General features: G+C 41.4%; 1 protein-coding gene and 1 long non-coding RNA gene across 6 annotated transcripts in view; one reads left to right on the plus strand and one right to left on the minus strand.

The window, feature by feature from the left end:
* The window catches only part of COL9A1 (collagen type IX alpha 1 chain), a 64,442-nt gene that overhangs the window by 32,859 nt on the left and 7,192 nt on the right, over positions 1-24,391 (minus strand). Inside the window, exons 5-21 of one of the 5 annotated variants that reach the window (XM_081856946.1) lie at positions 22,635-23,031; positions 16,434-16,517; positions 15,686-15,706; positions 13,394-13,468; positions 12,936-12,971; positions 12,770-12,832; positions 10,575-10,628; positions 9,745-9,780; positions 5,332-5,355; positions 5,091-5,144; positions 4,413-4,466; positions 3,263-3,295; positions 3,110-3,166; positions 2,733-2,786; positions 2,232-2,285; positions 1,721-1,774; positions 163-216 (exon numbers count right to left, since the gene is read on the minus strand). In XM_081856946.1, the coding sequence (XP_081713072.1) occupies positions 163-216; positions 1,721-1,774; positions 2,232-2,285; positions 2,733-2,786; positions 3,110-3,166; positions 3,263-3,295; positions 4,413-4,466; positions 5,091-5,144; positions 5,332-5,355; positions 9,745-9,780; positions 10,575-10,628; positions 12,770-12,832; positions 12,936-12,971; positions 13,394-13,468; positions 15,686-15,706; positions 16,434-16,517; positions 22,635-23,031 (1,204 nt within the window). Of the gene's footprint in view, positions 1-162; positions 217-1,720; positions 1,775-2,231; positions 2,286-2,732; positions 2,787-3,109; positions 3,167-3,262; positions 3,296-4,412; positions 4,467-5,090; positions 5,145-5,331; positions 5,356-9,744; positions 9,781-10,574; positions 10,629-12,769; positions 12,833-12,935; positions 12,972-13,393; positions 13,469-15,685; positions 15,707-15,741; positions 15,980-16,433; positions 16,518-21,518; positions 21,648-21,682; positions 22,269-22,634; positions 23,032-24,391 lie in introns of those variants that run through there. The other 4 variants (XM_081856949.1, XM_081856948.1, XM_081856947.1 and 1 more) reach the window with 4 other exon arrangements.
* LOC309339465 lies at positions 5,364-8,896 on the plus strand. The gene is made up of 3 exons (XR_014155381.1): positions 5,364-6,575; positions 6,875-6,966; positions 8,597-8,896. It is a non-coding gene; the product is annotated as an uncharacterized lncRNA (long non-coding RNA).

The following is a 24,391-nucleotide window of genomic DNA, read 5'->3' on the forward strand; positions in this document are numbered from 1 at the left end:
TGTGCCTGGGAACAAGGGATTGAGATTTACCGTATGGAGGTTTTTTAAAAGAATGAAAACTGAGATAGGCACTCCTGAAATGTGAATGCCAGGGTAGCCGCCCTGATGTGCTTAATTGTGAATCCTCCTTAGAGGTCTTGCTGATAAGACAAAGAAACTTACCAGGGGCCCAGGAAGACCCCGGGGACCAGGATCACCATCAAGACCCCGAGCACCCTACAGTAAAAACAAACAACCAAAGGATTATTAAGATATAAAAAGCTTTAAAATATTCTGCACTCACATGTATTTTCTATTGAGGCTAATGGGGCAGACAGCAGCTTCACACTTGCCATTATTTTGTTCCAACCCTCAATTCTTTACACCTGAGGTCAAGAGCTGGAATGACCACCAAGGATTTGTTATGCAGTTATTACTGTGGAACTATACTCCACTAGTCTTTATAAAGATGTTCCACAACATATGGGTCTTCCTTCATGCTGTGATCCATGGCATGAAAGCTTGTTATGATGCCAGCGATCTACCTCCATCAGATCTAGCAACACATGTGATTTCAAAATTCAGAGATTACCAATGCAACCTGGGAGTTAACCACAGAAAAGTGGTAATCACACTGCAAAAGTAAAGTCTGCATCAAAATCACACTGAACCTTTGCGCCTCTGTTGGATCATGCTGGGCAGCAATTGATCCGTTCCTCTGAATACAGTGGTACCTCGCAAGACGAAATTAATTCGTTCTGCGAGTTTTTTCGTCTTGCGATTTTTTCGTCTTGCGAAGCACGGTTTTTGGAAAAGCTTCAAAAATACCAAAGTCTTCAAAAACCTCAAAAAAGGCTACCACACCGTGTGCTATAAGTTGCTCCTCGAAGTCAAGTCGCAACTGCACCCCCTGAATGCACGGTTTTAAGAAAAAGGAAACAAACTTGCAAGACGTTTTCGTCTTGCGAAGCAAGCCCATAGGGAAATTCGTCTTGCGAAGCAACTAAAAAAACGAAAAACTCTTTCGTCTTGCGAGTTTTTCGTCTTACGAGGCATTCGTCTTGCGAGGTACCACTGTATATTCCACTGCAGGTCATTTCGGTCTTCAACTATTTCTCAATGCCCTGCACGTAACATATGAGTGTGCTATTCTACAGAATTATAGTGAATTGAACCAAAATATATTGTCCTTTATGGAACTGCTGCAAGAATGCTTTACAGATGAGACAATTGCAAGCAAAAAGAAACAGCAATAGTAGAAGAGAATATGTAATGTAATCAAGAAGCGGTACCTCGGAAAAAGCCTTTATATACACATTTAATCTGATGTAGCAACATGAGTAAATGGGAAGGGTAATAGTAAATAGCAATTCTGGTGAGTCAATAAAATAAGTACGCTGGCTATAATAATAGTGTTTCATTCTTGGTCAATAAAAGATTCAAGGTGAGCCTTGATGAACACCTCTGAAAATCAGAAAGGTAAATTTGGTTTTCTGAAAATGAGATCCACGTGTGCCAGAGAGTTGACAGGCTAAAGAGGAGCACCACATATGGACAATAAGCTATTCTGCTTTCCATTTCTAAAGATAGATTCTTGGTCCACCTAGTTTACTGGGGGTTGACAGGAGTCTTCTCCCACAGTACCAGGCAGTAGCAGACAGTGTTGTGGGGTAGCACCCCTGTGCTTTAAAATGATAAAGTTATTGTTTAAAATGATAAAGGTATCGTTGCTATTACTTACCTTGTCACCTTTGGGTCCCATTATGCCAGTTATACCTCTCAACCCTTGAGGTCCCTGAAAGCAAAATTTATTGTAAGTATGCAGTTTTGCGCAGCTGAGTTATCCTGTATATGCAAATTTTCATACCATATTTCCTTGGATAATATACTTCTTCTTTTTTTAAAAGACCTTTTCAGATCTTGATTATAAGAAGTGCTTCTCATTTTAGGCACGTAGATTTTAAAGATAGTTTACTTTTAATAAAATCAAGAATTAAAAAGCTCTAGCTACTGAACATTACGTAACAAAAACAGACGGGAAAGATCTAAACATATGATAATTTTTTAAAAAGGACAACATAGCTGTGATTTGCGTCATCTCAATGTGTCAGTTCACACCTGGTTTGAACAGCTGGAAATGAATCTTTTGCAGGTGGATTAAAGGAATAAATAGTACAATTTCTCACACCTGTACATAGCCATTAGAGATAACAGAATGCGAATAAAAAGCTAATTAAAAGGAAATACTTTACTGGTGGGCCTTGAGTGCCAACATCACCTACTCCTCCTTGTTCACCTTCCTCGCCCTAAATAAGTACAAATAATAACAAATTAGTTTATAGAACATTCTAACACCTAATCATGTACTCAGATGTAAGTCGAACTGAATTCAATTGGGCTTACTCCCATGTAAATGAGGTCAGGATTGTGGCCTCAGCCTGTAAGAGAGGGTGTGCACTATTTATTAACGTTATTGATCAATGTGTTCTTGCAACTCATATGGCCTACGTGCAGTACACAAAACATATTTTACACAGAAGGGAAGTCCATGCAGAAACTGCCTTATTGGAGAAGACATCAAAGCTGTTAGGGATTAAAACAGAAAAAAGTGCTGTGGCAATAGTGGGTAAATAAATCTAAGAGGAAAGCTACTGTTCTTTTCGTTTGTTAAAAGCATAACAAAATTAAACATGATTCCTCTTTCAACCATTGGCTTTCCAAATCATTTTAACCTAGTATTCTATTTCATTTACCTTATGGCCTTGTTTTCCTGGTTCACCAGCCTCTCCTTTTACTCCTTTGTGACCCTAAAGCATAAGAGCAAAGCCCTGTTTAATTAGTAGGTTTAAACAATCACCATCTTTTAAAATTTTGATATGTACCAGGGTCCTACAAGACCCCTCCTCCTGACTTTCGGTGATTTCCTCTTCCCACTACAGCCCCATGTATAGCAAAGCCTATGGTGGTCAGCAATCTTCAGAAGGTCTTTTCAGGGGGTACATGGGAGGTTCAGAACGGGAGGAGGGGGAAAGAAAGATGGCTTCTGTGTGCTGCCTTCGATTCCTGCAACTCAATGTATTCAATATGCATCCATAATTACAACATATTAAATTACAACATATTCTCTTACCTTCATGCCCATTAGCCCAGCATATCCTGATCGGCCAGGTGGACAAGAATTGGGACACTGGGAGTGGGGGAGAGAAAACCCAGAAGCTAAGGATGAGAAACTATTACAGAAAAGCATTTTTTTTCATCCAAAAAGGTAAAATAAATATCTTACCAGTGGATCTCCATCACGAAGTCCAACTGTTCCCTGAAGGAGATTTAATAGAACAGTTTTTGGTTTTTTGTTTTTAAAGGCATAGCATAGCAGGAAAATGAACAAAAGGCAGATTCAACACAGTCCCCAATTTTCTGATTTCAGCAATCCACATTGTTCCCCTGCCCCCAAAAGCCATCTGTATTTTCTGCTGAAGACATGAAGAAGAGCAATAGATGGGTGGGTGGGTGGGGTTATGGATAGGTAGACAGACATTTCTACACATTCATACGATTTCTCTTTATAAAAGCAATGGGTTCTATGCCAAAATGCACCACAATTAAGCAAGGCAGGTCCTCACTGGGTGTTTAATTTGTGCATTTGTTAAGGGACATTCTGCAATCTCTTTCTCAAAGGAGAATATGCACTTGGAATGCAACCTTGTAAAAGAGCTCAACCTATCTATTTAGCTATTTATTTTGCCTTGCCGTGTAGATGGGTAACCAAACATAAAGGTGAACTGGATTTCATATGGACTGTTACCTGACTGAGATTGCAAGCAGACCTGTCAATCTACCCTGTTACCTATACAAAGAGCATAGTACAGGCAACGTCAGATTTACGCACGTCCAACTGATGTGCAACCATGTATCACAGTGACCTGGAATTGGCTGGAAAAGGGACAGAGCAGGGCGGAATGAGCTTATGCATGCTCTGCTGATGTGCTGGGTGGGGGTGGGGAATCCCCACACAAATAGGCCGCTATCTGTATATCCTCCAACACTGCTAGAGAACAAATCACAACTTAGAAGGGGGCCAGGTGGATGTTGAGTCCTCCCTGAAATCTTGTGAAATGGCTCGTCAAACTCTAGAGTGTATTCTCTGGTGAAGCAGGGCATCTTCTGTACCAGAAACAGTGCATGATCCCAGACTTCGCCTCCCGCTTCCACCAGCATAAATGGAAACACATATGAAAAGAAGTCTCTTGTACTCCTTTACTCAGAAGGCTTTGAAATTCAGTACCGTACCAGGTCAACTGTGACCACTGGAGGGAATGTCACAACAAAGTAATGCTACTTCTAACCCACAGAAACATGCCTCCACACTTCGAAAGAGTTGGGGAAACAGACATTTTAATAAATGTATAATAAAATGAGTATCTTGAACTTACCATGGGGCCGGGGGGGCCTGGCACTCCAGGAGGGCCTCTCTTTCCAGGATCACCCTAAATAGTTTGAAGGTGGCACAAGTGTATATCAGTGAGCTGCATAACTGATATTTGTTCTGGCCTTATTTGTAAATAAGGCTGTAGCAATCACAGAGGAGACCATTTACAATGTGGTTAAGTTCAGAGTTCTAGAAAACTCTAAGTGCACAGAATATAAAAGTAGTTTTACATGACAGGAGGAACAGAGGCTACAGTAATCTATATCCCTTGTTTCTTTCATAAAAGAAGTACATCGAAAAGATATGGGATGGTAATTTCTATTACTGAAGTGCTCAGAGATGATAGCAGCTATTAAATAACTAAAGATGCCTCATGCTCCATTCACCATCACTAAAGCCCCTATTACATACAAAACCACTCAGAATCTTGAAAAGTAACCACCATGCAGTTAAACCTCCGCATGGAAATCCATTTGCGTGCCCAGTCGCATACACCATTTGGGAAGTTTTTCACCATGCTATCCAGCCCTTATTTCAAGGTAAACGTGGTTAGCCTTCATGTGCCAGACATTGTTGGGAAACATCATTCCTAAACGTGCATAATTAGTATGGGGAATTTAATTAGTTAACATGAAAATTTAGATCAGTGATTTTTAAAAAATATGCAGTGATATATACTCACAGGTGGCCCAACTCTGCCCACTTCACCAGGAAGTCCTGCAATACCAGGAGGACCCTACATTTGAAAAGACATTGATTTGATTAAACTCTTTATAAACAGCCACCCTTATCTAAGGAATAAATGGCTTTCTAAACAGACCTTAAGAGGTTGTTTTTTAAAAATATTAGCAATAGACCTATTGCATTGAAGATAAAGTGTATTATTTTATTATGCTACTGATAGTTGGTGAATATCTACTTACTAGAGATCCAGGAATACCTTTACCCTGAAGGGGAAAAAATATAGCACATTTTAGTTTTTTAGTATATTCAGACTTCATAGCACTCCAACAATAAAATGAGAGAACAAATAACAAGATGGATTCCACCCCCTCCAAACTGTGGAATAATGAAAGCATTATTTTTAGCTCTCTGGGTATTTAGGATGGATAGCAATTTCATGAAGTTTTAAGCTTACTACTTTTGAGGTAGATGCTCCCTGTAATAGGTCAATCATTATTTAGAGAACCTTTTTTTATTAAAAGAACAATTCCAACCATTTTCTTTATAGATTAATCTAGGCTTAAAGGTACAACTTAACATTTCTAAAGCTCAATGCCGCTGCCATAACGATGCTAGGAAACAGAAGTGCACACGTTTTCCAAAGGGGCAAGTAATGTTCTGTTCAAGTTTGCGGAGATGCACAGTTTCAAGAAGCTGGGTGAGGGAAACTATAGGGCCGTTCTGCTGGCAGCAGGGAGGTGGCCCTGGGAAAGGAGCCCTGTGGTTGGCCTCGCCTCAGAGCACAAAGACAGGTGGTAGCAGGGCAACAGCCATGACGGGCAATGGTAGGGAGGTGGCAGCGCTGGAAGCAAGACAGCTCCAGTCACCCAGTACTCATTCAGCCTGGAGCTATGAAGAGAAGCACTAGGTGAGGCAACTGCAATTGCCACTGCCTTCATTATCTTCTGGTGACTCGGGGTCCTGCCCTGATGCTAGGGAGGATAATAATAATAATAATAATAATTTATATCCCGCCCATCTGCCTGAGTTTCCCCAGCCACTCTGGGCGGTTCCCAATCAAGTATTAAAAACAATACAGCGTTAAATATTAAAAACTTCCCTGAACAGGGCTGCCTTCAGATGTCTTTTAAAGATAGGATAGCTGCTTATTTCCTTCACATCTGAAGGGAGGGTGTTCCACAGGGTGGGTGCCACTACCGAGAAGGCCCTCTGTCTGGTTCCCTGTAACCTCACTTCTCGCAATGAGGGAACCGCCAGAAGGCCCTCGGCGCTGGATCTCAGTGTCCGGGCTGAACGATGGGGGTGGAGACGCTCCTTCAGGTATACAGGACCGAGGGCTTTAAAGGTCAGCACCAACACTTTGAATTGTGCTCGAAAATGTACTGGGAGCCAATGCAGATCTCTCAGAACCGGTGTTATGTGGTCCCGGTGGCCACTCCCAGTCACATAGTGTTGGATTGCATAGGCACTGGAGATAATTACAGTGGTGCCTCGCAAGACGAAATTAATCCATTCCGCGAGTCTCTTCGTCTAGCGGTTTTTTCGTCTTGCGAAGCACGGCTATTAGCGGCTTAGCGGCTATTAGCGGCTTAGCGGCTATTAACGGCTTAGCGGCTTTAAGAAAAAGGAAAAAAACTCGCAAGAACTCGCAAGATGTTTCGTCTTGCGAAGCAAGCCCATAGGGAAATTCGTCTTGCGGAACGACTCAAAAGATGGAAAACTCTTTCGTCTAGCGAGTTTTTCGTCTTGCGAGGCATTTGTCTTGCGGGGCACCACTGTAAGTTGAGGTCTGTGGTAGTCATTAGGCCTAGCTGAGTGCCAGGCTGTACATCAGAACATTTTAAATAAGAAATCTCTCCTTTGGGTGACTGGCGGTGAGGCCTAGCTGGTGGCAGTGCAGGATATGCTAACATCACCCCCAAAATCCCTAGGCTTGGATCTTTCCTAAAATGTCTCGGTGTTATATTGCATCTCCACTGGTTTCTCTTTTTGTTATTCTGATTCCCCAAGTAATGAAATGCAGGGTGACTTTCTTCTACTCAGTTTGCTTAAATTAGCAGCTATCACAAGCTATTCCGTGCAATCATTCGCCACATGCTCTGCTAAATCGTTCCACCAGGAAACAGGCATCTGTAGGAACCTTCTCATCAGCCACCTTTAATTTTGCCTTCTATCAAACAACAGTAATTTGCTTTCATTATGAACAAACAGTATTGCACTCATGTTACTGCTGTCGGTAACATTTCTCTCACAGCAGTAGCATGCTTTCCTATTTATTCACATCTCCATGTATCATTTATTTTGTTTAAAACAAACAAACAAACAAACAAACAAACAAACAAACAAACAAAGGCTCGTAAGGAATGCAGCAACGCCACCCTGAACACTTTTGAGCAAGTGTTCTTAGTGAATTTTTTATATATATATATAAATATTTATTAACAATTTTTGAATACAATACAAAAGAAGAAACAATATAACATGTATCTTAACATAATTTCTTAACTTCTTTGGACTTCCTCACATCTCCCGCTCCTGCGTTCCTCACCCAAAAACAAAATTTTTCCAGCAATTTATCGCCTTGTTTCCAATCTTATTATCTAATTTTCCCATGTTTTTTCTCTAATTTTAGATATCCTTTGTTCAAATCCTAAAAATTTAAATGTAAATGTTCTCCTAACACTCACTAAGGTTATTTCGGTCCCTTTGCCTTCTTCGTTGGAAGCCACAGTGATTTTTTAGGCATATATATTTTAATTAGGGAGTAATCTGTATGTAAATAATATTAAATAGAATAGGAAAAAACCAGTGGTGGAGGAAGGGGCGGGGCGCACTGCAGGGCCTCCAGAGTCTGCCTGCCTCCTCCCACTCAGCCACCCTACAGCTGGGGGGGAGGCAGTGGGGAGACCGCGGGGCCAGCGCGGATCCTGTGCATGCCCAAACCAGACGCGGTGGCTTGGGCATGCTACAGGCCCCACAGTAAGTGCCGCCTGGCATTTTGCCCCCCCCCCCCCAGTGGTGACACTGGGGGTTGCCCACAGCCACCGCACCCCCCTTCCTCCACCCCTGGAAAGAAACAGAAGTCATAAGAAGTTACAGGGTTCTGGTTTCAATTTTTGTAGTTTCTGAAGGTCAAAATAAACATGGTGTTTCAGTGTGTTATTGTTAATGCAGTGTGTGCACCTATTGTTATGCAAATAGTTGCTGCATGGGACCCCAAGCAGGATCAGTACTGTGGCACATAGGGAAGCTGACTTTAACCTTTCCTTTGCCGCAATTCCAAAGAAAGACGAACATATTTGAAATGGGAGGAACACTCCCATTGGTTTGCACAACATAGGAAGGCCTTGTTATTGGTGGCTCCTCAGTTCTGCAGTGTCTGTTTACACAGGAGTTCACATCCTATAAATGTTTTGTTTCATCTTTTATTAGTTTTCATATATTGTAAACTAGTGTTTGATGTATACTTAATTTGTTTCTGTATATTTTGCTACCCATTCCCAGCCCTCCTGAATATGCTGGTCGATGACTTGAAAATGGGTGGGGCAGGGGTATATAAAGGATGAGTTGTTGTTTTTTAACTCTGCACCAAGGCCATTTTTGTTCAGCTCCTTTCTCCTTGTGCACAGAAACACTTTCTACTCACACAAAGAACTCTTTGGATTCCTGTCTCTCTAATATGTGTGTACAGTTCAAATATAAAGGCAAGGTAAAGCTCACATGAACACCCATGTGGCGCAGTTAAGGTGTTGGATTAGGAGATGGAAGGCCCTAGTTCAACTCCTCACTCAGCCATTAGTTCACTGGGTGATATTTGGCTTGCCACATTCTCTCAGACTTGCCTACCTCACAGGGTTGTGGTGAATACAGAACTGAAGGAAGGAGTTTAACACTGAGCTCCTTGGTGAAGACTATGACAGAAGTATAACATCCTGCCCAGAGTGGCTGGGGCAACCCTGTCAGATGGGCATGGTACAAAAATAAAATAAATGAAATGAAATGAAATGAAATGAAATGAAATAAAATAAAATAATAAAATAAAATAAAATAAAATAAAATAAACATCATCATGATAAGGCCAATCTGTAAATAAGACCTGACAATAGCTTAATAGCTCTGTTTTTATGCACAGAATGGCTGCCAGTTTTCCTTTCCAAGCACAGCTTTTCATGCTGATAATACTTTTCTGGGGGAATCCATACCATCTTCCAATGATCAGGATCTTTTTAAATAGCCTGAGGGGCAGAAATAGGAAGGGGCTTTTAAAAAGCCCCATCCCAGAACTCTGGACAAGGTCCTTCGGATCCTCATCAGAAAATCCCCTGATCTTGTCAGCACAAGCAATTTCGACCATGAAATACTACAGTGGTTGTTTTTAAAGGCCAGTTTCTGAAGGTTGGCATATAAAGGCTAAGGCGGCGAAGAAATTAAATCTGCTCTCTACTGATTTCAAGATAGAAGTTCTACTTTCTATGCTCTTGTGTTATTTTAGTCTGACTGGAAATTCCCTCAGGGATTATGAAAGTAGAGGGTTGGTTCTCCCCTCCCCCACTCTGCTTTCCTCTTGCCTTTGTTTTACTGTTCTAAAGCTGAAAAGAAATTCATAGTATTGATTTTTTAAAATAGATACTATATAAAAATCTATTACGTACAGGCAGTCCACGGCCTCCAGGCAACCCGGGTTCACCCTGCAAAAATAAAATGTATATTATCTGAGAGGGTCTAAAACCAGTTACCGTATTTTTCGCCCCATAGGACGCACCGGCCCATAGGACGCACCAAGTTTTTTGGGGGGGAAATAAAGGGGAAAAAAATTATTTTCCCCCCAGGCGCTTGTGGGGCTGGCAGCGGGGAGAAGCACTCTTTTCCCCGCCGCCCGCCTTCAGACCAGGTCCGGGGACAGCGGGAAGACGCGCTGCGCCTCCCAGCTGTCCCCAGAGCTTGCAGGGCTGGCGGCAGGGAGAAGCACGCGTCTCCCCACTGTCAGCCTCCAAACTACATCGGGAGACAGCGGGATGGCGGCCTTCCACCTCCCCGCTGTCCCCCGACCTTGTGGGGCTGGCGCTGCGGCTCTCCTGAAGCCTGGAGAGCGAGAGGGGTCGGTGCGCACCGACCCCTTTCACTCTCTAGGCTTCAGCGAAAGCCTGCATTCGCCCCATAGGACGCACACGCATTTCCCCTTCATTTTTGGAGGGGAAAAAGTGCATCCTATAGTGAGCAGAATAATAAATTTTCATGTTGGAGGTAGGGGGACATAGTGGGGAACTTTCCATAATATTCCATAATATTAAAATCACTAATCAACAGCTAGTAAGTATCTTTAGATATTTGCGACTGTGTTGTTGAGTTGTTGTTTATATACTGCCCTATACCAGGAGGTCTCAGGGCAGTTCACAAAACAAAATCAAAATACAAAAGTCCTGTTAAAAAGTCCTGAGGCCAAAAAACTGAAAGAAAACTTAATAATGGATTTTAAACTTACCTTTTGTCCTTTTGGACCAGCACGGCCTGGGGATCCATCAGGGCCTGTCAGTCCCTTGTGGAACGAAGCATATACTTTTATTACAGTAACAATTACCTTTCAGTTCACAAGAAGGAACTGTTTATAAAATGTGCCAAGTTCCAAACAAGATAATCAGCTCAGTATAACATGTATGTGTGTACATGTATTCATGTGTCTGCACGTGAGTGTTGCAGCTGGATCCAAAAGTTGCCTTCCTCTAGTAGTGGTAGGATTCATTTCCCATCAGAGGAAGGAAGCTTTTTGGAAACAACCCCAAGAGAAAGCAGTGTGAAAACAGTCCCAGAAAAAGTTCCAAAATATGATGCTATCCAGATTCAAACTGGCCTGAGCCTGAGGCTGCAATTGTAAACACACTGACCTAGGAAGGAAGCCCCATTGAAGATGGTGGGACTTACTTCTTAGTAAATAGACACAGGATTGTGCTTGCGGGGAACTTGACAGTTTGCCAAGATGGTGGGACTTACTTCTTAGTAAATAGACACAGGATTGTGCTTGTGGGGAACTTGGCAGTTTACCCAAGGTCTGTATTTGGGCAAACTGCCCAAATACAGTTTGTGTCTTTTCACCACAGACTAGGCTACAACCCAACAACTAAAATATGCTGAAACCCACTGAAACAAATGGACTTAAGCACACCCAACTTGTGTTGTACTGCAGCCTCCTCAGTCATTATTTAGAATTAACAACAATTAATGAAAAGGCTTTAAAAGGTTCTGGATATCTTGCCAAACACCTATACTACAGCAGTCCTATATATTTCATTTTGATTACTCTGGAGAAAGAGGTTTGAAGATGGTGGCCCAAAAGAAATAACCTCTGCTGAACAAACTCCAAACTCCTGGAAATGCAGGATCTTTTGTCCAAAGTGGGGCTCAAGACCACAACCCTGAGAGAGTCTCATTCATGCTCTTCCGACTCAGCTATCCACCCATGTAACTTGGAGTCTTTATACGGGCATAGTTCCAGAGCCGTCTTTCCCATAGGGTTTAGTGGTGCGTCACGCCAGGGCGCCGGCTTCTCAGGGGCACCCCAGCAAGTGGGGGAGCTGTGCGGCTTTGCCGGTGGCCTCCCCTTTCCCTGCATGCCCGCCATCTGCGCCCCACCAACCATAAGGCTGGCAGGCGTGCAGCTTCCCTCCCAAGCCTCTGCGGGGATCACTCTCCCGCAACAACATGGAGGAGAGTTGCACCCCCCAATGGCTGGCAGTGCGCAGCTACAGCCACCCCAACACTATCTGTGGTAATTTGGGGGCGCTGGGCAGATATTTGCACCCCGGCGCCATATCTGCTAAAGACGGCCCTGCATAGTTCTCAAGCATGTCCTACAAATTCCCATTAAAATAAAAAAAATCATGTGTAGAATATGACCTGTGCCACATAGGTTTCTACACAGTAGAGGGAGAGAGGGCACCACATATGACAAGCTCAAAGCTCACTCTCATGAGCTCACAATAATCAGGTGTACAATTAATTAATCAGCACCTGTATCTCTGCCATTGTTTTGGAAGAAATTATTCATCTGCTAATGTTCCTTCCAAAAAAATCAGAAACCCCATTTGAAATGTGGGAATGTAAAGTGGGGAACAAACCTCAGGAATATTATCTTGCTTTCTCAGACAAAATATTATGAGGTATAGGAACATACAAAACCTGGCTTTGGGGCCTTGTTAGGTGCAATACATCTCCTAATTTATCCCTAGTCCTAGCACCTCTCAGAAATCTGTCCTAACAAGTTGCAAAACTGTCACTGGGCAGGGGAAAGATGGATCAGAGCCAGGTGCTGATTCAACCCAAGCAACCTCTGGATCCCTGCCTTGCATTCCCTTTCCTACTGCTATGCCCTGCCCTAAACAAGGAGGGCCGCTGCAGCACGTAGTACTTTTCCTGTTTGAATTCAAAGGAATTCTGGGAGGAATGAATCCTCTCCCAGAAGCTTAGTGCATCAGCTGCTTTGCCTATTCCCCCGTCACTCCCCTAGATACGCCCAGCCCCTGTCTGCCTCTGCTCCAGAAGGGACCGTCTCTTAACTTGGAAATATCCCGCTCAGGTTAAATGCCCTGGCTTGCTATTACAACCAGAGGCCTTTCAGGTTGGTAGCAACATCTCACAGAGAGAGGTTCTGCCTAGCCCCAAAGAAGAAGAAAATCTACTCACATCAGCCCCAGGTATTCCTGGCAATCCAGGGGGACCTGGTCTACCTGGTTCACCATCTGGGCCCTGCAGGAATGCATTGGAGATGGAGGAAAATTAAGGCATTAGAAGAGAGGAGATACCTATGAATCCTTTGATAAAAGCATGGCAAGAGCTATCAGCCACTTACCGCAGGGCCCACGGGCCCATTAGGACCTCTGTCCCCCTAGAGGAATAGAAGAGGAAAACGGCAAAGTAAGGATACTTTTTAAACCTGTCACATTTCCATATGCAAAATCTTTATTCAGATATTCTTAGAAGAAATCCCTGATTGCTAGGACTGCAAAATCGCTGTTATAAATACTAATCGAACACAGCCCCTAATGCAATTTAAAAGAAACACATTATATATGCCAATTTACTTCAAGCCACTAGCACATCCCTCGTGAAATGAGTCTTGGAATGCACATTTAGATTCTTGGCACAAAATCCCAGGAACTAATTCCTTCCGCCAGCTAGCAGTGGGTTACAGAGAGTTGACGTACTCAAGTGTCACATGCTCAATACTGTATACTCAGAGGGACAGCTACAGGGAGGAATTCCTCGAGCGGGGATGACAGTCCAGCTTTATGCACAAAATAAACTTACGTCGATGCCATCGATGCCAGGAACTCCTGGGGGGCCTGGCGGGCCAGGGGGGCCTTGTGGACCTGGGGGGCCTCTCTGGCAAGAAATAAAAGAACACTTAAGACAGTGGAGCAGGGAGGCATAGAAATCATACCAGAAATAGGGGGAAGGAGTAGAAGTTGAGAGCCAGCAGTTAAGGGCCACCACAGATTCATAGAATCGTAGAGTTGGAAGGGACCCCGAGGGTCATCTAGTCCAACCCCCTGCAATGCAGGAGTCTCAGGATCCGTGACCAGAGTTCAGCTTCCCTGTGTGCCCGGTGCCCAGATAACTTTAACTGTGCCACTGAATTGTGTTCCGTTTTTCATTAGGACTCTTTAAATCCCAACACTTTGACCACACTCTCGTATGTTAATCTACAATTCAAGACGGATGCAGTCACATGCTGTAAATTTGGGACTTAGAGATTAAAATGTATCATTCTGCCCATCACTGTGTTTAGTGGTTTTGTGTGGGAGTTTTTCCAGAGATCCCTAGGAGGTATGTGTGCAAATAATATACTTTGCTTTTCTTTCCCCCATACATTCTGAAGAGAAAAGTTGACTTCCCAACCATGACTACACCAGTGATAAAATGTAATAAAACAGTGCTCTTTGGATCAGATGTCCAACAATTTCCTTCCTTTGTAAATAATAATAATAATATTATAAAAAAATTTGAGAGGAAATAAACTGATCTCTGCAAGTAACCCCCAGGATACACTATGCTTTATCTTACCAAGAGAGATCACCATTATTCCTAAAGATCCATATTCATATTCTAAAAGGCATGTATGATGAAGGTTTCAAAAACCTCCCATCATGGTCCTGTGTATAACATGTTTTCTTCTGTAAGAGTTTTCTTCTAAAAATAGAACCTACCTCCCCCACTTTTAAAAAAACAACACAAAAAACCTTCCTAAATCCCTTTCAGATATGCTGCTTTCTATGTGAAACTTCAGTGTGCGCCTCATATTCCCCCAAAATAGTTTTGGGGAGGGCCCTCAGGTTCTACAACATACTCCACGGTTTCCTTTTTATGACTAAATTCCAACTGCCAGGCAACGTTAATTCCACAATAGGTGCTTTGTGAAGCAAACCTTTAAGCAGGCCCCTTTCGCTCCCCTCACACCTCTTGCAGAGAAGGTGAACTACTGACACTAAAAGCAGGGGCACCGATTTGCCAGGCAGTTTCAGGCTGTGAGAATGCCAGTTCTAGACATAATTCTTGTGTTTCCTGCCTTCTCAGACGGCATTTTTAAAAAAGGCTGCTTTTCCTCAGAAAGACTGCCGAAAAGTAGCTTATTCTTGCTATGCTAAACCAGTGAGTTTCTTGGGCACCAATGACCCTTTTCATTTTCTCTGTAAAGGTGTTCATAAATAATAGATAAAACATGGCTAAGATCTGTAAAACCATAATCATTAAAATGTTGTACCACTTTATGTAGAATCATCCAAAATAACTACCACCTCTGCTTGGTTCCATACTCACAATGGCTGACACAGATTGGAATCCCTACTTCATATATATAACACAGATAAAAGATCCTACATTTGCCACTCTTTTAATGATGCTGATTCTTGTTTTAAAGAAGATTGCTTAAAGAACAGGAAACGTATCCATATTAATTTCTCATGGGCATCCATAATCACCTATTGAGTTGGATCCAGACCAAGTTTGATGAACTTGGGTCACAATGAAATCTACGGGATTAAATGGTGACTAACTTGTTCCACTGATTTCCATGGAACCTCCTTTCACGTACCTTAGTCCTGACCTGACCCATTGCACTGAACTGAATTAAAACTATTCGACTGAGCTAAAAATTATATTCAAGAGGCAGGGGTGCCAGATTTCAACATGGAATGAGGGGTGGACTGTTCAATCACTGCACAGGCCAAAGGAAGAGGTACTACTGAAGCCAGAACTTACAGAAATTGTGTTCTGCTTAAATGGTACCTCTGCAAAGCAGTCTGATCTAGGGTAAAGGAAATAAGTACTGCCTTGTAGAACCAAACCTTCATCTATTCAAACATCATGTTTCTTAAAAGCGGCCAGTGAAATAAATGATCCAGGGAAGTTCACCAGCAGGGCACAACAATTTCTGCATATTTTCCAACATAATAGCATAATTACAGAAATGCATATTAGCAGTTCGTTTGATTGCCAAAGAGGGAAGGGGGGGTGAAGCAGAGTGCTGATAGATCAGAACAGGGAGCATATAGAAGCACTTTATCCTCTGCACTGGGCAAGCATCCTGCCTTTAAAACTTACCTTGACGGCTGTCTGGCTTATCTGAAAAGAACAAGAAAAAGTCAGGCAAAACTTACTTGAGAAAGGCAAAGGCAAATGACTTGCAGGAAAACCCCAAGGAGGCAGGAAAACCTCTTGCCTGGAACACTGAGAGCCATGGACTCGTCTCTGATTGCCTCAGATGGATTTTAGGATGTTAAAAAATCACCCCCAGAAGGACCCCTCCAGAACACCTAGAAAGGCACACTCTGCAATAGGCACAGTTATTCTGCTAATGAATGGCTGTGGAGGAGGGTAACAGAGATTGGAGGAAACCTGATGGCTAGAAAGGAGGGATTGAATGACACTGGCTTTTTAACCCTTTGCCCTGCAGCCAGCAGCCTGCATCTTCCAGCAACTTTTGGCTTGATCTATGCTTTGAGCAGAATGATCAGGCAGATTATTGCAATTATTTTCCCCAGCCCATTATAATATATCACTAGAAAGGAAATGCATGAAGGCACTTTGAATCCCCCAATGTTCTAAAACTAAGGCTGTGTACAAACTCCCATGTACTCTGCAATCAGTGCACACCCACTTGTTTGGGAAGCAGTGTACACGTGAAGTACACAGTCTATAATCTAGCCTGTCGTTTTTTTGTGAAACACTGTGTTCTTACACATTTCCCCCAAACCAGCTCTGATCCAAATTGAGAAAAAGAAAACCTAGCTGCATTTTAAGCTGCTGGTGTGTACACAGCCTAAGCACAGACCTTACACTACAATCTTACCGAACTCCGAGCTGTAAGTTCACCGCAAGTTTCTCTCTGGGGTCGTTGAGGGTCACAATGAATCATCATCCACTGGATCTCAAACTAGGACAGAAACAGGGAAGGTGGTTTACCTTTTCATAGTGGTTTAGCAACAGCACCATTCTAACTCACTAACCTTTAACATCCTTTTAAGTGTTGGATGATTATTTCATTGATTTCCAAGCCTTCCCCTTCCTGAAGGCTGGATACAGATAGCAGCATTGCCTCATCCCTTTGATCCTCACAAACTTGTGAGGTAGGTAGTAATTGCCTCCATTCTGTGGGTGGAAATGGAGGCTGGCAGAGCGATTACTCAAAGAGCGCTTGATGGATAAGCAAACTGTCCCCAGATATTTGAACGCAAAATGTCTCTGCATCACACCAGTTTAGAGCCATGGATTACCATGCTAAAAAAAGAATGACGCCAAAATGTGACCATAATGTATTCCTTCCAAATGGCCACAAGAATGTGCAAAACTTCTGAATGGCCCCTAGAATGCATTAAGCCAAGGGTTTATTTATACAGTTGTCTTTAGGGACCCAATCAAAATGGCCAAACAAAAAAGTACTGCATATAGAAGTTACTTGTCCTGGATGTATTAGCATATGAATAAACAGATGGGCAAAGGGGTACTAGCACAGTATATCTATATTCTGTGAAGACATCCCAAGAGAACCTTGCTGTGTGTGAACTGCATTCATATAACAAATTCTGATGAATTAAATCCTTAAATTGCTTTCTCATACCTGTGTTTCTTCGTATGTTTAATGGAGGGACAAATTACAGATATAGTCTTTTCTATAAGGAATGCATCATTTAACTAATCTGTGTCCGTTAGTATGTTTAATGAAGGGATAAAACAGAAATGTATAGTCCTTTATGAAAGGAAATCTGTAACTTTACCATTCTACATCTGTTCAAGAGGTGAAAGGCTTTTGTGTGTGTCAGCTGTGCTGGAACAACATGTCTATTTCTGAATAGACCCCTTCAAAATGTTTTACATTACTTTTCTTGGACAGAAGGGATTTGAACTCAGATCTTTATAAAGAGACCCTCACTGGTTCTTAGTCAAATTCCAGTTGTGCTGCTCAGATTAAGAAAAGGGTAATATTTGGTTTTGCTTTTAAATTAACATTTGTTGGTTCTTTTTCTTCCAAAAGTATGAATTTAAGGGGGGGGGTCCTAGTGAGGTAAAAGAACAGACTGCAAAGGAATACAGAATCATGTAGACTTGACTCCTGTGTACACTACAATGCTCTTAAAACATTTTTTTGCAATGTTCCTTTGAAATGGCCAAGATAACACTTCTCTCTGTGAGGTTTACAAATGGTACATTTGAATGTTTGCATATTAGTGGGGGGAAATATTTACAGACTGAAAACCAGAGTCAACTGCTGAACCAAAACACAGAGGGGTCATTTCCATCTATTAACAGGTTCACCTATTAATGTAATTTTCTGCATGGTACATCAGTTGTATGGTGCTATCTACTCAGAAGAATATTCCAATGCAAACTCATAGTATTCCTTTTCAAGGAAAGGGCCATTTCTGTTGCCAAATCACCCTTTTCTGATTCTACAAGATCTTTTGAAAATATTGTATTAGATCTCAGGTCACAACACTAAGAAAGGCTGAGAATCACAGAACTATTTTTCTTGAATGCTTTGGGGACAGAGTATAAGCCTGCAGCACCCATGATTTCCTTGTTTTGACCCCTGTTTTTCCAATATGGATCATTTTGTTATTATCTATGTTCCTAAAATCTTTCTGTGCACAACCTTCCATAACTTCTTGACTTCCTCTTCTATACATCATGTCATCTCATTTCCTATATTTAAACCTGCCTGTTGCTGAGCTAATGCCCTTACCCATTTGAGTCTAAGAACCATAGTATTTTGCCATATTCTCTAACTAGTACAAACTTATTTCTACATTATTCATACAATCAATGAGACTTTTAAGTCTGAACTCCTCTAAGATAATATGCAAAATCACCTTTATTCCCAAATATGCTTTTGCATTCTCTGGGGCATTTCACAAATTATCTCCTGCCTCTTATAATCATTATAAGTGATTACGGTTTCATTTTCTCTCCCTATTCTGGAGTTTCTAGGTTTCCAGTATTTAGAGTACATTTGCTTTCCTAGTGTTATCATCTCTCTTACATCCTTACTGCACATTTCACATGCATAACTGATTGCAAATTACGTGGACCTGCCTTTGAACAGAAACTTCCAAGTGTGTTTCAGATCAGGGTATTAGTTTACATCTAGCTGTTAGTTTTATATCATTAAATCTACCAAGAAACTCTCTTTGTTCTCAGAAATCACCAATCAATCAAGGGAATGTGTGCCCTGACTTTCCATGCTGGTATTATAAGATTATAAGGATGTGATACAAGCAATTTAGCATGGATTTATTAATGATCCCTAGGATCTGCTTAATTCCATTATTTTTATAATCATCTGCAAACCAAGCTACCTTTAACTATTATTTTTAATTACTCTTGACACCTATGCTTTTGATGAGCTGGTTCGCATAATATGGTGGGCCAGCGTATAAATAATGCAACCCATCTCTTAACTATGGTGGAAGGTTCAAGTACAGGGTGTGAAACCATGTGCTCCTTCTCCCCAGGCCCTCCCCTCTCAGGCATGAATCTTCTGTTTGCTTCTGCAATGTCAACAACACTAACCAGGGTTTACACCCTTAACCAAAGTCTGCAAACCAACTTCAAAACGTTTCTAACCTAGTTAGAAACAGCAAGTCTTGATTAGCATTAATCGTAGCTAAGTGTCAATGTAAATCTTAACAGAAGTTAATAGAAATGTGGGAATTAATGCCAGGAAGCCCAGGTACTGGGTGAAGGATATATGCAGTTCATCAGCTAAGTAACGTGTATTTTAAAAATGCACATGCTATAGTAATGTGTGTATATAAATGCAGATATATTACTGTAATACATTACAGAAAAGACCACAATGTACAGAAATACTGATTTGCACCTCCCCCCCCCCGCCCCATCCCTAATGCTTAGAACCTGAAAATTAAACTTTTTCAACCATCATTTGAATTCCCTATGCAGGTAATCAACTTGTAGGCATCACTGGTTATATTGCCATCTAGTGGGTGATTCGGTTGAATCCAAGGGTGTCCACAGTTCTTACACTACTGTCAATAAGCAAAAGATGCAGCCACCTGATAGTTTCCTTTATGTAAATAAGACTTGTGGTCAGTGTAATGGAGGTCAGTGTTTTCAAGTGGAGTAGTCGGTGCATTTCATGAAACAGGATGTGATGTCTGCAGCTCTCAACCTATTTATCCTGGAGTGAATATCCCCTTGTTACAAACCTCAAAGAATGAATAAGGACAGCTCTACAGAGACGAATGCTTCCAAAAAGGCAGAGGGGATATAACAAAAGGCTGTCAGCCAGCAGTGAGCAAAGCCTTTGGAAGCATGTGGGAAGAATAATTGCTGCAGCCAACAAATCATTTAAGCCAAAGTCCCTGGCTACGTGCCAGTTTAAGCCCATTATGGTCAATTCATGTAGGAGTCTAATCAAAATGCAATAACACAAGAGCAATTTCCTTCATCTGCAGACAGGTAATAAGAATATTAATGGAGCAAATAAGTTTAGACAGGATGGGCAGCCCAATTCTAAGTGGGTGCTGTAAGCTACAGCAGCAGAACTGTGCCCTAGTACATCTAAAATGGAATTCAATTGAGACAGAACCATGTGGCTCTGTTTTGCCTTGTAATTTTTCAACAGCTAAAAGAGACCTTCAGCAGCAGATACTGTACTCCTCAGCATTCTAACACGACACTCTGAAAACTCTTTGGATCCCTTCGTGCTCCCCGCCCCCAATCTCACCTCTCAGCACAGTTTAGCTGAGTCATGGGCAAACCCCACAAAACAGGCAGTTCAACACATAGAGTGGTACCTCGGGTTACAAACACCTCGGGTTACAGACTCCGCTAACGCGGAAGTAGTACCTCGGTTTAATAACTTTACCTCAGGATGAGAACAGAAATCGTGTGACAGCGGCACAACAGCAGCAGGAGGCCCCATTAGCTAAAGTGGTACCTCAGGTTAAGAACAGTTTCAGGATAAGAACAGACCCCGGAACTAATTAAGTTCGTAACCAGAGGTACCACAGTATAGCTAAAAATTACCTGTTTGCCTCTGCTTGGTGAACAGCTCTGCCTCAGCTACAGTATCAAACATAGATTAGTCCTGTTGCATCTAAAGTGGAATTCAATTGAGACCAGTGAAGTAAAATGCCTGGCTGCTGTTTCATTAACTTGACGTTAGTGAAATAAAGGACCATTGCTTTGCCTATTCATTGGTCAACATAACCACAGTCATCTGCATTAAGCTTGATATTGATATTTGTTTGTTCTTAAACAATTTATTCAAATGTGGGCCAACTTCCACTTCCTTTCAAACATGATGAACACTGTGGACCATTTTAAGATTTTGCTCCTTCAAGGGAATAGATAATTACTACCACTCGTAGTGCCACCACAAGTTATTTGTTGACTACCCACAGAAGTGATCAGGCAAAAGATAGGAAGTTAAACAGTCTTTCCTCTGTTTGCTCTTCTTGCTTCCCATTAAAAACAGCAACAACAGTGGGATAGAGGGGAAAGAACAATTGTTCATGCACAGTTGATCCCTGATGAATCCACCTAGCTCCTAGTAAGGCATTATTGTACATAGGATGTGACCCAACTGAAATTACAGTGGTACCTCTGGTTACGTACTTAATTTGTTCCGGAGGTCCGTTCTTAACCTGAAACTGTTCTTAACCTGAAGCACCACTTTAGCTAATGGGGCCTTCTGCTGCTGCCGCGCCGCCACCGCACGATTTTTGTTCTCATCCTGAAGCAAAGTTCTTAACCCAAGGTACTATTTCTGCATTAGCGGAGTCTGTAACCTGAAGCGTATGTAAACCGAGGTACCACTGTACTAGAAACAAGATAGAAAATATCATTAATCCTAACTACTGACAGTACAAATTTAGTAAAATAGGGGTGAATTAGTAAATAAAAAAGGCCTTACATGTGTGCATTCTTTTAATGCCTCTATTTGCTTTCTATGGAACAAAACACATTTTTTTGGAAATAAAAGTGCAGCATGACTCATTATCCAAAAGAGGAATTTCCACATCTTCATGGTACAAATTATTTTCTATTTGTCATAGACGGTAGGTACTTCACACTTACTTACATACTTCACACCAATCACAATTCCTCTCTGAAAATAAATATGCTCATTATAGTGTCACAGCTGAGGTTCCTGAATACTAACTTTATTGGCGGAGGAACAGAGAAGAAAGGACTTCAAAAATTACTATGATCAGAATATTTTAGTAAGTTTTCTCATACAAAGCAATTATTGCTTCTGCATTGTGATGTCATAAGCAAGGAGGTCTGACTACATCTGAAAATTCTGAAGCTCTGGCCCTACTGCGGTTACAGGATTTCAATACCAAGTAGTGATTTTATTCCATGAAATGTTATCTTGTGAGATTGTGTGTGTGTGTGTGTGGTCATGTTCTGTGGTGACCATTGCAGAAAGAAGGCCAAGATAATGTCATTTCTATCCTGAGGTTTTGAAATTAACAGGACTATAGCTCAAATATAATAAATATTACTTTCAATGGATACCCCCACATAAATCAATTGAACTTTTAATGTCACCAAGAACACAATTAATTCTTATAAGCTGCTTAATCATAATAAAGTTTAAAGATGGTCACATTCACTGCAAATGTGTAAAGGTTTGGTAGCTTTTAATTATGTTTTGTAATGAGTTGAGGTAAGTCTTGTACTTAATTCTTTGGCAGAACATTAAATCCACAATCCATTATAATCTGGTTTATTAAATTATCTATTGTTTTCAGAATTGCCCCCTCTCCTTCCCCAGTATCTACAGGGTTCTTAAAGGATCAGTACAAGCAACTTTCCGGATATATAAGGTTTTCTAATTTAAAGCTTGTTAAAAGATAATGCTTCCCTATATCATCAAAATCACAGAGCCATATCTTCCTGCTCCATTTGAAAAATATACATTGTGATGCCAACCTACATCTATCCCCCCACCCTGCCACATGAAAAAGTCAAAGGAAAGCTAAAGGAAGTACTTTCTTTGTAAATGTAAATGTTTAAAACTTACCGGAACTGAAATTTGAGGATTCTCTTTCAGTTTTCCCAGTGTGGTAAAGCCATCAACGTTGATCTTCCCTCTTGGTTTTATGGCTAAAGTCTGGATCTGAGTACAGTCAACATAAAGAGTGACAGCACTCCTTTCTATGCCAACCATAACCTTATGCCACTGGGAATCAAAGAGATACGGCAAATCCAGAAACGTTGCTGTTTGGAGACTTCCATCAATCCCTTTATATGAGTACTCAAGAGACTTGGCTTGCCCATTAAACTTCAATCCAACTTGCTCTCTTCCAGAAGAGTCTAGAACCTGCCAAACGCTCCAATACTTCTGAAGAGTAGTTCCAGCCATTCGAAAAGTCGTTAGAATGGAATATTCATTAGGTAATCCATTAGGATACAAAGACCTGTATAGGATCAAAGTAAAGCAGGCTTGTTGTTGTTTATTTGCTCATCTGATTTAGCATTTGGGATGAACTGTCAAAATGGAAAGATTACTCATTCAGTAGAGCATGAGACCCTTAATCTCAGGGTTCAAGCTCCATATTGGACAACAAATTCCTGCATTGCAAAGGGTTGGATGAGATGACCCTCATGGTACCTTCCAACTCTACAATTCTATGATTTTATAAGAGTTGACCACCTCAGGGCAGCATCCTCCCACTAGTAGTTTTGTCCCAGTCTGAGTCATCAGCTCTTTACTGCTTTACTGCTGGCCAAAGGAATTGTGACTCAAAAATATTAGCTCTTCCTATGTCACAAACAACTCAAGACAAGGCAACATGCTTATTACCTTTTGGCCAGTAACAGTGAGGTGAACTAAACCAAATCAATCCAGATCAACTGCAAGCCCATTAAGGCAACTGTGACCACATTTAAAACTTTCAATGCATTTGCTGCCAGTAAAGTTACATTACTGAATTCATGGACTCATGATTAAAGCCATAATCATAATAATCATAATCATAATCATAATTTATTATTTATACCCCGCCCATCTGGCTGGGTTTCCCCAGCCACTCTGGGCAGCTTCCAACAAAACACTAAAATACAATACCCTATTAAACATTAAAAGCTTCCCTAAACAGGGCTGCCTTCAGATGTGTTCTAAAAGTTTGGTAGTTATTTTTCTCTTTTTCATCTGGTGGGAGGGCATTCCACAGGGCGTGTGGCACTACCGAGAAGTGTTCCTGCCTGACTATATTTGAGACCTGATCCTGCAGTCTTAGCTTTGCTGGGTGGATCTGCACTCAGGCTCCACTCGCTGTTTGAATATTTGACCATAATGTGTTATGTCAGCAGGCAACAAATGGTGCATACTATAGTTGCATAAACAGCATATATTTAAAGCATTGTTTTCCCCACCTCAAACTATCCTGGGAATTGCATGTTGTTAAGGGTGCTGGGAACTGTGGGGCTGTGAGGGGTAAATTACAGTTGCCAGGATTCTTGGGGTGTGTGTGTGTTCTGAATGTGCTTTAAATATACATAGCCTATGGCAGAGCTGTCAAGTGAAGAACTGACTGTTTTCTCATATTGTTCTTCCTTCCTTACCTTTAAAAACTGCTTGAAGCCTATTATTACTACTACTACTATTATTATTATTTATACTAAAAAAAACCTCCAGATGCTTTTACAGCTTTCCCTACTGGTTCCTTTTCTGTTCATTTCTGCTTCCTGTTCCCTTCTTACCTGTTTTAATTTAATTTAATTTAATTTAATTTAATTATATGTGTTTATGCTATTACTCAAAGGATGGACCTAAGC

Source organism: Podarcis erhardii, assembly GCF_964252035.2.
Source record: "Podarcis erhardii genome assembly, chromosome: 3".
Taxonomy (NCBI): Eukaryota; Metazoa; Chordata; class Lepidosauria; order Squamata; family Lacertidae; genus Podarcis; species Podarcis erhardii.